Source organism: Misgurnus anguillicaudatus, chromosome 14, assembly GCF_027580225.2.
Source record: "Misgurnus anguillicaudatus chromosome 14, ASM2758022v2, whole genome shotgun sequence".
Lineage (NCBI taxonomy): Eukaryota > Metazoa > Chordata > Actinopteri > Cypriniformes > Cobitidae > Misgurnus > Misgurnus anguillicaudatus.
This window is the reverse complement of record NC_073350.2, coordinates 15,265,939-15,281,202: the sequence shown is the minus strand read 5'-3', so window position 1 is coordinate 15,281,202 and position 15,264 is coordinate 15,265,939. Positions and strand designations below refer to the sequence as shown.

General features: G+C 37.6%; 1 protein-coding gene across 10 annotated transcripts in view; it reads right to left on the bottom strand.

Moving 5' to 3' along the window:
* The window catches only part of mcf2l2 (MCF.2 cell line derived transforming sequence-like 2), a 104,956-nt gene that overhangs the window by 1,406 nt on the left and 88,286 nt on the right, over positions 1-15,264 (bottom strand). For 6 of the 10 annotated variants that reach the window (XM_055183285.2, XM_055183287.2, XM_055183290.2 and 3 more), the window contains 6 exons: positions 14,598-14,681; positions 12,797-12,868; positions 12,177-12,266; positions 11,808-11,923; positions 8,046-8,161; positions 2,488-2,582 (listed from right to left, as the gene is read on the bottom strand). In XM_055183285.2, coding sequence (XP_055039260.2) covers positions 2,488-2,582; positions 8,046-8,161; positions 11,808-11,923; positions 12,177-12,266; positions 12,797-12,868; positions 14,598-14,681 — 573 coding nt within the window. Of the gene's footprint in view, positions 1-2,487; positions 2,583-8,045; positions 8,162-11,807; positions 11,924-12,176; positions 12,267-12,796; positions 12,869-14,597; positions 14,682-15,264 lie in introns of those variants that run through there. The other 4 variants (XR_012373181.1, XR_012373182.1, XM_073875955.1 and 1 more) reach the window with 3 other exon arrangements.

Sequence of the window (15,264 nt, the reverse complement as noted above, 5' to 3'; positions counted from 1 at the left end):
AGCAAAACCAGACCTTGCGATTTCAACAGTCCAAACAAGTCGTGCGAAAACCTTGAAATATTACCATGCTTTATATCTTTTTAAATAGCATGACGTGCACAACATTTGTTCCTTCCAGCGAGCACAGGTGTCGAGGCTTTAAGCGCAATATGAAAAGCATACAAACAGTATTCAGCTCCAAGCGGCCTTTAATTAAAGCTTCGGGGAATAAGGCATCTTGTTATTTGGAAAGATAGGACAGACAAACAAGATGGAGGGCGGCATGGTGAGTATGTCAAGGCTTCATGGAACGCCGTTCCATGCATGCCTGTGAAGTGATGTCATGCACACCTCCGAAACAAAGCAGACAGGCTTGCCTTCCACTATAAGACAGATTTTACAGCCGATTTGTCTCCAGGTGGTGCTGTTGTGTGTGCATTCACATGTAAGGTACGAGTTTAAAGGACAACACCAGCGCTCTTTCAACACTTTACCATGTTCCTACCTCAACTCAGATTAATTAATACATATCCATCTTTTTTAATTTGTGCACTTAATCTTTGTACAGCGCCTCGTGATTGTGTTAGCATTTAGCCCAGCCCCACTCATTCCCTAGGATCCAAACAGGGACGAATCCAGAAGCCGCCAAACACTTCCATGTTTTCCATATTTAAAGACATATACATGAGTAGTAACATGAGTAAGTATGGTGGCAAAAAATAAAAGTGTCCTTTTTTAAGCAGATAAAAATGAGAACACTTAGTTTGCAGCACTTTGACCTCGGTGGGCAGTAACATCCTCACTCCTGACTACTCCCCCCCTCGCTCAAACTTCTGTCAATATTATTGCGCCCAAGGTTGAAGTGCTGCAAACTAATGCCGATTTTCCATCGCTCAGTACCCCACGGTCTGGTCCGGGTCAGGTCGGGTCAGCTCACCTCACTTTGGCGTGGTTAGCTTGTCCATTGAGTTAAGTATCACTTCGGAGTGGGAGGGATTATAGGCGTGTCGTTATATTTGCGCTGCCTACTGCCGTGACATCAAACAAGTGAAGTGAGAGCGTTGTTGTACATTCCCACACACTTATTTATTTATCAGTCCGCCACAAAATTAAAATTGGCCAACACAAAATAGATGTTTGCACATCGTGTTTATCACTACATCTGTCTCACATGACAGTTTCTGTAGAAACACCCGTGGCGTCAGTCGACGCACTCCGCTGAGCCTCATTTAAGTTGCATTTAAGCATATAGCTAATGCAGATGTGGGCATCACAAATGTGCCGTCACAAACTGCAAGTCTGAAAAAAACTGGTATGGTGTCCCTGATTCTCAACCCGTGGATGTTTTTCATTGCTAAAATGGAGTTTAGAAACTTATAGCAGAGCACAGAAGACAACATGTTTGCTCGAGACAGCGCAAGCTAGCAGTAAGCTAAAGCTAATGTTTTACATTCTAGCAATGACGCTGGTAGTGACGATTCTCTCAGACCAATCAGCGATCTACAGTGTTTTTGCGTCACGTCTGGTATCAGCCCGGGTCGCTTGGAAACCCAACCGAGGTGGTACGAAAAAAGTATGGGGTACTACGTACTGCACCCAATGGAAAAGCTCCCAAAAGTAAGCTGACCCGACCCAAACTTAACCAAACCAAACCGTACTATGAAATGGAAAAGCGCCATTTGTGTTCTTCTCCCATACAATATAGTCAATTTTTTTCTCCGCTTTAAAAAACGGCACATTTCACTTTGTGCCACCATACGTACTCGTGTAACTACTCATGTAAATAGGGAAAACATGGAAGTGTTTGGTGTACTCTAAACTCATTCCTGTTTGGATTTCCTAAGGAACGAATGGGGCCAGACCAAATGCCAACACATGAAGTGCACGCATTGAAAAAAGACAGGCATGTATTAATTTGTCCAAGTTGTGGCAAGAACACAACAAAACATTGAAAAACGCTGGTGTTTTCCTTTATGCGAGAAGGGACTGAGTGACATCAAAAGCGTACCATTTAATGCAAGTCTATGAAAGTGAGCGCGTCTTGATCTCCCCATCGCCTAGGCCCTCCAAAATACCCGACTTCCAGGAAGGGAAAATAACAAGCAATGATGATCCCAGTTTTTTGTGGAAATTTTTTGGAAGTTAATATGTTAGTGCAAACAATTTTGCCATCGGGACAGCCCTGGAAATTCCAGACTCCCTGTAAAAAGTAAAAAAGATGGATCAACTCAAAAAATTACTTCCAAGTTTTTCCCAATTTTTTCATCTAAGGTGAAATAAATGTAAACTTTTTTCGGTGTAACCAACCAAAGTAATTTTAAATAACTTGATCCAACTTTTCACTTTTCACAGTGTGGTCAGTGAATACTCCAGTAGTAAGCTGATCAAAGACGCACACAACCTATGAATACATTTGATGGAGAGTCAATTTGGACTGATTTTCATGTATGCAGAGTGATGATGTCAGTCATGCCCTTCTTCTGCTTTTCTTGGATTGGTTTGAGGTACCCGAGTTAGTGTAAAGGTCTACTCCATCTAGGGTAGACTGCAGGACAGTAGGTGGCACCAGCCCTGTCTTCTGGGTTCTAAGGCTCTTGACGAGCCTAAGACATGAGAGAGAAGGTTCATCTGGTGAACCAGGAGCTCACAAAGTTTGAAAGTTGAATGTATTGGGTGATGAACTACCGCTGTAACTTTGGACATCTGTGTGAACTTGAGGAAAATTTATTTTTATATAACAAAATGGCCTTAGGACCAGCTGGTTAAAAGCTATTGAACATTACTCTGATAAGTTCTGAGGACTAGCTTCATTTGTTTGCACGAGATGATTAAATGCAATGACCTTCATACATTTTAAATTGTGACTGAAAAATGCTTTCCGGGGCCACTGTAGATGGCTGCGATCAGGGACGAGAGAATGCAAAAAACTTTGTTGATTATAATTTTCATCAACATAATTTGTTTTCCTCCTTGGTGTTCATGCCACATTACACCAAATAATTGAATTACATATGAACTCAGTCCTTCGATTTGTTTCCCACTGCTTAAAGTACATCAAGATAAAATTAGGTTGCCAGTGTTATAGAAAGATATGATATAATTCTGAACCCTAATGAAATGTTGATCCAAGAACATGTCATTTGGTTCATCACGGTCAGTAACTTCAGGAATGCAAAGCACTGAGTGATCACGGTTATTCAGAGCAAAGATTTGAAATGGTTTTAGTTTAGCATTGATAAGTTTAAACAAGGCTGACATTTTTGAAAGACTAGAAGCATTGCTGAAAATGACAGGTGACAGTTTTTAGGCTTGAAAGGCAAAATATTAGGACATCAGTAGCACATGGAAAGGCACATCATAAATATCTTTAAAACCTTACAACTATCCTGTTTTCTTGTAACATTGACAGTAAGCTAACTTTCACTCATAAAAGTAAAGGCGATGAAAGGGTTTCTTTCTCCAAGAAGAGAAAAAATCTTAGTAAAAGAAACCTTAGTAACACTGAGATGCTATTTTAAAGGCCTTTACTCAAATGTGACCCTGGACCACACAACCAGTCATAAGTCGCACGGGGATATTTGACGCAATAGCCAACAATAAAGGGTATGCAAGTGACGCCACCTTCGGTGAAAGTGACTCCAGTTACGCGCACTGAGTGGCAAAAGACAGAGCGGCAGAATTTGAGTACAGTGTGAAATCAGCGAAAACAAGAGGAAAATGCATCTAAATAGGAAAAAGCTGTCGTGCGATAGACTGTACTAACAGATTAACAAGAATTCAGAGCTATCGTTTTACAGACTGCCAAAAAGACCGGAAGGAGAAGTAAATTGATCGTTCATGCCAACGTCCACAGACCACAGGTGGGTAGACAAGTTGCTAGGGTCACTATGAAGCAGATGTTTTACTTTCTACTTAAAGGTATTTTGTCAAGTATTTGGGTCCTATTTTAACAATCTAAGCGCACTGTCTAAAGCGCACAGCGCAATGTCTAAATGGGCGTGTCCGAATCCACTTTTGCTTATTTAACGATGGGAAAAATGGTCATTAAATGGTTGAAAAGGGTTGGTCCTATTGTAATGGGAGTATTTTGGGCGTAACGTGCAATAAACCAATGAGAGTCTCAGCTCTCATCCCCTTTAAAAGCCAGTTTAATCCCTATTTAGATGACGGACTTTGTAAACTGAAAAACTAAGCGGAGGAAGAAGATCCCCAGTTTAAGATTAATTTTAAATAATTGTGTTGTTTTTCACTTGTATTGAAATTGTTATTTTTTATTAAAACCTTTAAAACCCGTTTTCTTTAAGTCATGGAAGTAAAAAAGCAGGCTTTTAATTGCTTTAAATGTATGGCTATCCAATATCATCAAAAAATAATTTACAAGTATGTAAGATAAGGTTTGTTCTCTAAAAATACTTTATTTGTAACAAACAGGAGATAAAGAATTTACAAACGGCTCTCCGCACGTTACAGCACTTGGACAGCGTTCTTATTAATTAAAGAGTTTTTTTTAAAGGAACACGCCCACATTTTGGGAATTTAGCTTATTCACCGTATCCCCCAGAGTTAGATAAGTCCATACATACCTCTCTCATCTCCGTGCGTGCTGTAACTCTGTCTGACGCAGCCCCCGCTAGCTTAGCTTAGCACAAAGACTGGAAATGCATGGCTCCAGCTAGTATACTGCTCCCAATAAGTGACAAAATAACGCGATCATTTTCCTATTTATGTGTTGTGATTTGTATAGTCAAACCGTGTACAAATAACAAGGTGATATGAGACACAGCGATCTTTTAACAGTATACATACTGAGAACTATATTCTCTGAAGACGAAGCACTGTCGCATGGGCGGAGTGATCTGCTCGCAGCACACGAGAAGCCCCTGGTGAGGAGCAGAGAGTTCGGTCAGAATTGTGCAAATCACTCCGCCCATGCGACAGTGCTTCGTCTTCAGAGAATATAGTTCTCAGTATGTATACTGTTAAAAGATCGCTGTGTCTCATATCACCTTGTTATTTGTACACGGTTTGACTATACAAATCACAACACATAAATAGGAAAATGATCGCGTTATTTTGTCACTTATTGGGAGCAGTATACTAGCTGGAGCCATGCATTTCCAGTCTTTGTGCTAAGCTAAGCTAGCGGGGGCTGCGTCAGACAGAGTTACAGCACGCACGGAGATGAGAGAGGTATGTATGGACTTATCTAACTCTGGGGGATACGGTGAATAAGCTAAATTCCCAAAATGTGGGCGTGTTCCTTTAAGCATTGCTTAAAAATGTTTCTCATCTCACCATATCCACACAGGTACACAGTCATCATATACAATAAATCCATGAGGTAGCATTAAAAAAACATTTAAAAACAGATGCATTTGTTTAAAGCAAAGCATTTATTTACTTATCAGGCTGCAGGTGAAGGAGCTCTTTGCGCCTTCTAACGTCTCATAATTAGTACTCATTTATGTCCAAGAGACTCAATAATAATCTTTTACATTTAATCCTTTAATCTTTCATATTTAAAAGCGTTTTTGTGCTGCTGCGCATTCATGTATAATGTGATAAGCAAACCCGCGTTGTCCTCCTGTTTATAGGCGCATATTACTAATGCGCTCTTTAAATAACAAAAAACATATTGTGCCATTGACTTTAGACTTTAGACCAGATTTTTGTTGGTCAATGGCGTAGTCTATTTTAGTTGCCTCAAAATAGCAACGCGCCAACAATGCGCATGAACACACCTCGTTTTCAGACCAGAACGCCCATGGACGCAAAAGGGGGCGCAAATGCATTTGCTATTTAAACAACGTGGCGCTAAACGTGAAAATTAAAATTGCACAGGGTGGAAACTAGCGAAAGACACTTGCGTTGCGCATTGCGCCGGGTGTAAGATAGAGCTCTTTGTATTTTATCCGTGTTTTTCTTTGGAAAACATAAATTCCAAAGCATATTATCATAATTTTTATTCTATTACATTTCATGAATACAAGTTTTTGTTTTACATTTAATATTTAAGTACATTAACGCACTTTTACTCAAATAAAAGTACACAATTTAAATGTAATTAGGTATTAAATACATTTTAATATGCAATATTAAAGAATACACAGTATGATTCTATGCCTTAGAATGTAGTGAAGTAAAATTTTTCCCAATACAAACATCCTAATAAAGCACAGATGCTTGGAAAATGTAACTAATGTAACTAAGTATTTTCCACCTTTGCTATTAAGTCCAACTAAATTCTATTTAAGCTGATAACAGTCAGTTTTACTGCCGTTTTTCGCAGCAGCTGCTATGAAAACCAGCCATTTTGTTGAACGTTTGCCACTCGATGGGGCGGGTTCCGGCATGGTCACGTGGAAAAGTGACGTCAATGCATACCCTCTATACATTGTATGGGTCAAAAGTATCATGAAAAAAGTATAGTGAAGATCGTGTTCAATGATAATATTTTTTATAATTCCTATAGTAAATATATAAAAAATTATTTATCATTAGTGATATCCCTGCTGAAAAAAACAATAAAACCATTACCGAAAATTCTAATGGTTTTATTGGTAATTTTATTGGTTCTAATGGAATATGGCCCAAAACACACTTCAGTGTATTGTTTTTTGTTGGTCTCTAATGGTATGTATTGGGTCTTTTGGTTCTATGTATCGGTTCTAATGGAATATGGCCCAAAACACACTACAGTGTAGTGGTTTTAATGGTAAAAGCTAATGGTTCCTATTGGTATTTTAATGGAAACCATTAGAATTTTCTGTAATGCTTTTATTGTTTTTTTCAGCAGGGATGTGTTGACTTTAAAGGCGATTTTCTTAATATTTAGATTTTTATTTACCATCAGATTCAAGATTTTTAAATAGTAGAATATTTGGACGAGATATAACTATCCTAACAAACCATACATCAATGGAAAGCTTCTTTAGCTTTCAAATGATATATAAATCTTAATGCGACTTTCACACAGGACGCGATGTGCATTGCGCTATGAAACCCATTCTTTTCAATGGCTTGCGCTGCGCGAGGATGATTTGTTGTTGCGTCAACCAAAGTGCGAGCTTTAAAATAGTTTAAAGGTCACGTTCTTTCTGATCCCATTTTTTAAACCCTAGTTAGTGTGTAATGTTGCTGTTAGAGCATAATTAATACCTGTAAAATGATAAAGCTCAAAGTTCACTGCCAGGCGATATATTTTCTTTAACAGAATTCACCTTTCAAAGCCTACAGCGAACGGACGGATTGGACTACAGCCGTCTACTTCCTGCTTTAATGATGTCACTAGAACAGTTTTTTGACTAAAATCCGCCCACAGAAATACGTCAGTCGCCGGCTAAGCTAACGACAAGTCAAGCTGCTATCGAATCACAACACACTAAACAAACTACACAATCAGAACTCGATACGTATTTCTGAAGGAGGGACTTCATAGAACAAGAAAGACATCAGCCTGTTTTGAGGACAGTGTAAACAGCGCTATACAGATAAGTAAGTTGTGTCAAAAATAATGCGGTTTTTTTACATGTGAAACATGAACACATGTTATATTACACACTGTAAACACAATCAAAGCTTCAAAAACACAGAAAAAACAAGACCTTTAACTTAGCGCAAAGTTAAACTATTTTAAAGCTCGCACCGCGTCCTGTGTGAAAGCCACATAGGACTGGTTTTGTGGTCCAGGGTCACAAATGTCAGATGCACGTGTGTTGCATCTTCCAGCTGCTAGGTGGAGACATTCTCATTGTAAAGAGCATTTTATTGAGAAAAAAGCCCACACCCCAAGAAAATCATAATATTTTATAGTATATTTTCCTTAAAGAGAAAGGCTATACATTAAATTTGTATTCCTTCTCGAAAGCATTATGTTATTTTTCTAGAGTACAAAGTTAAAGACATAAAGCCGTGGTATTCATATCATAACAGACATCTTTCAAACAAAACAAGCTAGATGTGAGTCTTGTTATTGACTGTCAGATCTTTAGTCAAGTCCTCATGAGTGAGTGTTGTGTGTGAGTAAGCCTGCAGCAATATATCAGGACGGTGACTTCATTACTCACCAATGGCCGTTCTCTGACTCCTCTAGGAATTGCACTAAATCTCCCGCGTTCACAGACAGATCTTGAGCGGTACCTGACTCGTACGTCAGCTGAACCTGATATTGATCATGTTCCCCCTTGAGAAAGAGAGGGAGAGAGAGACAGAGAGATAGGGGTGATTAGGGGTCAGGGCATCAGTAGCTGGTATTACTATAATGGGAGGAGATGGACAATTCACTGCAGTGTGTTTGTAATAGAAATCTTATCTGTTGATTATTCAAGGATGCCCTCTGGTGGTAGTGACCATGCATGTAAGGTGTATTTATTAAAAAAATCATAATTCTCTGGTGTTGTAACAAAATACAAATGTCTTTGCTCTGATGAACACAAAGGAAGATACCCTGAGAAACACCCGTAACCAAACCAATCAGAAGCCCCACTGACATCAATAGTAGAAAAAAAGATGGAAGTGAATGGGGCCTCCGACCGGTCTGTCAAACACCTCTCAAAACATCTTCCCCTGTGTTCATCAGAGCAAAGAAAAGTATATAGATTTGTAACAACACGGGGGTTAGTAAATGATGACAGACTTTTCATTTTTGGGTGAACTATCTCTTTAAGATAGTTAGTCCCTGCTTATAGATGCTACAATAACTGTACATCTTTAGGGCCAAAGCATTTTCTATTGATGGCCAATCAAAAGTATCCATGTATTTAACTCTATATTTCATATTACGGTATATTACATGTGACAGTTTTAGGTGCTTTCAAGTGTATTTCTGGGACAGCATATATGCTGCCAGTATCTTGTCAAGATGTAAATTTCCTGCCACTCCAGAGATATTCATTACTGTGCAAAAGTCTTAGGCCACCATGTTACCATTCAATTTGTTGTTTTTGCAATTGTATAGTAATCATATATAATCATTTTTCAGTCTCTTTATTAGGAATACAACCAGAAAATACAGGAAATGACAGTATAAAAGTATAAGCTGAAGTGTCAAGTATTTAGGGTAAACTCCCCTTGCACTTGAGCAATAGCAGGCATCTGCAGGATCTCTTAAACCTAAATGAAATTAAATCCTAATTTCTCATTCTAATGGAATGACTTCAGGACTTCAGTCTCCTCAAAAAAGCTCAAGATGTGTTTCGTGCCAAGAGAGGTCACACTAAATACTGACTGATGCCTGAAGAAGACATTTAGTTCTGAAAATTTTGTTTTTAATTTTGTGAATATATTTCCTGTATTTTCTGTTTGTATCTTTAAAAAGAGTGAAAAATAAATATGGATGGACATTAAAACTTTAATAAAACAATAATGCTGGTGATGGTGGTCTAAGACTTTTGCACAGTACTATAAGTCACATTGTATTTAATTTAGAAAATTATGAGATGAATGATTAGTTAGTTGAATCTGTCAGTGTATCATTCACTTTGTAGGTCTGGTTATGCCAAACCTAAATCTTTTCAAAGTGTCCACTCTAATATCCAATTGTGTCCATGTACTTCCAGTTGGGATCCCAAGTCAAGTTTAACTAATAGAAGTCGAATAATTTGATTATTCAATGGTGCCCTCTGGTGGTAAGGACGATGTGGGCTGTGTAAAGTTTTTTCTTTTTTTCCTTTTATATTCACAGCAATCCAGCATCTATGGCTACATTCATGCCTAGAACTGGTTAATCCATTAACAAGTTGATTCACACAAGTTAATCCACATACAGGTTGGGGGAGGGACAATTTTGTATATCTAATTCCCCTAACTTGCATGTTTTGGCTTGTGGAAGGAAACCGGAGTACCCAGAGTACACCCACGCTGACACAGGGAGAACGTGCAAACTACACACAAAAAAGCGAGCTGACCTAATATGTTAAGTTTAACGTAATTCCCATCTGGGCATTCACTGAAAAAAGATTCATTCAATTTACTCAATCCTTCTAAGGCAAGTGGCTGCAATCAATCCACTTAAGCTACATTCAAACAAAAGTTTTATTTTATTTTACTTAACTAATCTTTTTTTGTTTAAATGTAGCCCAAACAAATTGATTGCAACCACCCACCCCAAAAAAATTCAGTAAATTGAATGAATCATTTATTTCAGTGTTGTTAAAGTTGTTCAAACTTATTCTGTGTTGCATAAATCAGCTTTTTACTAAGGTAGATTTCTTCTCTTCACATAATAAGCAGTGGGATTAAACATAGTAACACCCTAGGGTGTTTGTGTAATCCTGCCTTTCTTGGGCAGTAACTGTAAGGCTTTTAAAGACTAGTTAAACAGACACACTGCAAAAATTACTTTCTTACTTAGTATATTTGTTATACTTTATATATATTATACTTAGTTTTCAGTAGAAATATCTAAACATTCTTAAATCAAGATGCATTTTCTTGATGAGCAAAATGAGAAAATAAGTCTAGTTTTTAGACAAAATATATACAATTTAAGGGGTGGTTTCCCGGACAGGGATTAGCTTAAACCAGGACTAGGCCTTTTCTTAATTATGATATATAACTAGTTTTAACAAACATGCCTTAATAAAAGCATTACTTGTGTGCATTTTGAGGCAGAACAAAGGGCACTGGTGTATTTTAAGATATGTCAGTGCAAGTTGTTTTCAGTTTGGACACCTCTTACATTTATTTTAGTCTAGGACTAGTCTAATCCCTGTACGGGAAACCGCCCCTAAGTGAATTTGCGCTTAAAACAAGCAAAAAAATCTTTAAATAAGATTACTTTTTTTCTTAAACACTTAAACCTTTTAAAGGGGTTGGAGTACATAAGTTTTACTTCTTCCTACTCCCTTTTGGTAAATTGTGTTGTTATTTATTTTTATTTTTTGTTACTGGAAAAGAAGAAAGTTTTTTTGTTGTTTATATGTGTTTTGTTTTGTTTTACTTTTATTTATATTTTGTAATTATACTTTATAACTCAAAATAAAATAAATAAATAAAATAAACTACCCCATTGGCAGATTTTTTGCTTGTTTTAATATTTTGTGTCTAAAAAACCAGACTTATTTAATGGAAACAGAGACTAAAACAGACTTATATGATGGAAAAAATGACTGCATTATTACAATTAAAAACTGACCTTATTAATCAGATATGGCACATGGCACATTGTTAAAGAATATTTAAATTTAAATCTATAAATAAAAATAAGTGTTTTATATTTTTACATACAGTATATAATATTTTTATTTATTATTTTTTCTTTGTATATATATATATACATGGTAACACTTTAGTACAGGGACCAATTCTCACTTTTAACTAGTGTCTTATTAGCTTACATATTGGCTGTTTATTAGTGCTTATAAAGGACATATTAATGCCTTGTTCTGCATGACCATATTGTACATCCCTTAACCCAATCCAATACCTAAACCTAGCGGCTACAACAACTACCTTATTAGCTATTAATTAGCAGTAAATTGGGAGAATACTGAGGCAAAAGTCATAATTAATAATCAATAAATGTTCCCTTTACTATATATATTTTTTTTTTTTCTCTGTATTATTCTTCTTATTTTATCACTTGTCTCAGATAATGTTCATTTTGTTCTGTATAAAATATAAATAAAAAGTTCTTAAAAAAAACCTACTTATTTTCTTAGGTCACTTTGCTCATCAAGAAAATGAATCTTGATATTTGTACTGAAAACAAGACAAAAATACTAAGCGAGTGCAGTGCATGATTAAAGGTGCCTTTGTTTATGTCCTATCAGTACCAATTTTGTGAGATTAAAATGGAGTCACAGAGGACAAAGACAATCGAGTCACACATTTTTGTTGTGGCCTTCATCCTCTCCGTCTGACGAAATGGAAAGCTCTTCAGCACTGGATGGAATGGTCTCAAAATCCTCGGCATCCATTGAGGGCAGACGCCGTTGACTCCATCCTGGAAAACAATAAACGTTGAGTTAACATTAACCTCCGTGACAGATGACTGGAGATGCTCAGGGAATAGTCTAACTCTTGAATATGCCAGAAACTGTCTGCAAGAAAAAAAGGGTGAAGACACATCACATGAAAAAAATCTGACTGATTCTGTCACCTTCAGATATCAGATAAGGAATGCAAATTACATGAAACACCCGAGAGAACCGAGAAAAATATGATTGGCACATCACTTCATCTCTTCACGTAATTACCTGGTTGAGAAGCAGACCTCGGCACAGGGGGCTTGGTACCAGCGGTACCTTTAGTTTTGTTCTCGACGGGAAGCGCACCGCGGATGGTTTCTGTAAGAATATTCACTGTCTTATCAAACACGATCTCTGCAACGGATCGAAACTTGAAACTCACCACAGCATGCGAGAATCAAACACAACTTCCAAAAATGTACCAGGATCATTTATTGCCCATATATGCATGCAACAAAACATGCAATAAAACAATGGCACAACATTAATATATATATATATAATGACTGATAGTGGAGAGTTAATAAAAACTGCCACCAACACCACAGCACAAGCAAAAAGACAGAGTCAAATTATAAAAGATGAACAAAACTACAATAAAACAAGCTCAAAATACAACCTGATGGTTAACATTCATGGATATTACAGGACCAGGATAAAGCAAAGGAATGACCCAGAAACAGCACACAGCAAGCTTGCTCAGCCACTCATCTCCAAATAATTCAGATAACTTCATGCAAATAATCTCATGTCCCTTTGAAATAAAACCATCTGGCCACTTATAAAGAATAAATAAATATACAAAAAAGCATCCTACAAGGCTTACGTTCAGCATGCGACATGTATACCTTCATAGCCAAACGGTGTGGGGTCACTCTTGATTTGGTGTCTTTTGCTTTTAAGGCTGGATGAGAGAGGAGCTAAGCACAAGAAACACATGTTTTCAAATGCCTTTGTTAAAATGAGATCCCGCTCATCCATCACGATCCCAACATTTCCGTCCAATCTTAATAATCTTTCATTATTCCCCTGCAGTTGTGACGCTTTGTCACATTATGAAAGAATAATGAGGGCACGAGAAACAAAAGGCTGGTGTGAATCTAGACTCTCATTCGCATTCTTAAAGCTCGCAGCGGGGCTACGCTCCGAAATGTCATGCCACATCCCAAATGTCAGCATATCAAGAGTCAGTATTTATTATTCAATGCATCCGTCCCTTCATGTTTTTTAGTGGATTCATTTGCTGTGAAGTGCACGTTTGATTTTACGCATTTCATAGAGATGTAATGAAGGAGCTCAAATATGTCGAAAGCAACAGTACAGCGGTACCAGTCGACGCTACATTAATCACATAAAAAGAAATGCTAACGTGCTGAGAAATGTTGGACTGCGCTCTTCTTTGCAAACGCAAACACATGTGTACATTTTACAAATGGATGATTTACAACTTGCAATGTTTTTATGAGCAGTAGATGTTTGTTGCATCTGTAACGGACATGAAATGACAAAATATGTACCCTAGCTGTCCCTACAATGGTACCTTTCTTAAAGTACAGCTTTGCACCTAAAGAATTCATATTAGTTTCTCAAAGGTACCAAATGTGCACATATCTGTATTTAATGGCACATATAAAGACCTTTTTAAAGGGACATTCCACTTTTTTTTTTGAAGATATGCTCATTTTCCAGCTCCCCTAGAGTTAAACATTTGATTCTTAACGTTTTGAAATCCATACAGCTGATCTCCGGGTCTGCCGCTAGCACTTTTAGCATAGCTCAGCACAATCCACTGAATCTGATTAGACCGAGAGTTTCGATATTTTTCCTGTTCAAAACTCGACTCTTCTGTAGTTTCATCGTGCACCAAGACTGACAGAAAACCAAAAAATTTCGATTTGCAGATATGCTAGGAACTATACTCTTATTCTGGCGCAACCATCAAGGACCCCGCTGCTGCAACATGGCTGGAGCAGGCGCAGTGACACTACGCAATGCCCGAAAATAGTCCCCTTGGTTACTTTCAATAGCAGGGGACTATTTTCAGGCAGTGCACAACATCACTACGCCCGCCGCAGCCATGTTACAGCAGCAAAGTACTTGATTATTACGCCAGAATGAGAGTATAGTTCCTAGACATCTGACTAGAAAATCCCAGCTTTTGGTTTTCTGTTGGTCTTGGTACACGATGTAACTGCGGAATAGTCAAGTTTTAAATAGGAAAAATATTGAAACAATTTGGTACATTTTTAGTGCAATGCCAATGGTCCAATCACATTCAATGGATTGTGCTAAGCTATGCTAAAAGTGCTAGCGGCAGACCCGGAGATCAGCTGAATGGATTCCAAAACCGTAAAAATCAAATGTTTAACTCGAGGGAAGCTATAAAATGAGCATATTTTCAAAAAAAGTGGAATATCCCTTTAAAAAGTACTGCCCCAGTGAAAGCAGGGGTACATATTTTGATCGTTTTTCTAACAGTGTTCATTAAAACAAAATGTGAAGGTTGATTATGACATAGCTTTGTTAGTATCTCGCAGTGTATATGTGTTGTTGCGGTTGTTCAGACCTCGTTAGGAAAGCGAGCTCAGTCACGGCATATTAACAGTAAATGTAATCGTGCAGGCATGAAATCACACATTATTTTTGTACCTTTAGTGCGAGGAACAGAGGCGGAGCTGATAGATGAAGCTAAAGAAAAGCGGCGTGTGACCTCCGTCTCCTTAGCCGTGGTTTCTGCAGCAGAAGGCAGGAAGAGTTGGTGGTTAGTTTAACGTAAGTGAAAACAGATTGGTGAAATGAGACACAGGAGGTGTGGGGATCTTGTAGACCTTTGTCTGGTTCTTTTTCATGTTTTGTCAGCAGAAGAGAGCATTACGTTTCTGAACTTTCTATAGTTTGGTTGAGAAAAGGAAATGTATAAAAGTGGTTTAAAACAGAAGCACAGTGTAAAGAGTGGAGGACACAAAACAGATGGGTTAACTATTAACATCCCACAAATGCTAGATGCAAATGACGCTGCAAGCTACACAATTACTAATATCTACACATATTACTAACAGGAGGCACTGAATTAAGGTCAGGTAGAAAAGTTTATTTTGGGACTTTCCACTCATGGCGTTTTTCTACACTATCAGAAAAATTGACCTAAGCTGTCACTGGGGCACCATTTAGGTACAGATGTATATATTTGTAATCAAAATATGTACCTTTGACGTACACTGTATAAAGTAAAAGTTGGATCAATTAAAAAAATTATTTAAACATTTTCAACTTAAAGTGAGAACATTTAGGTTGAAAAAACAGTTTTTTATGCATT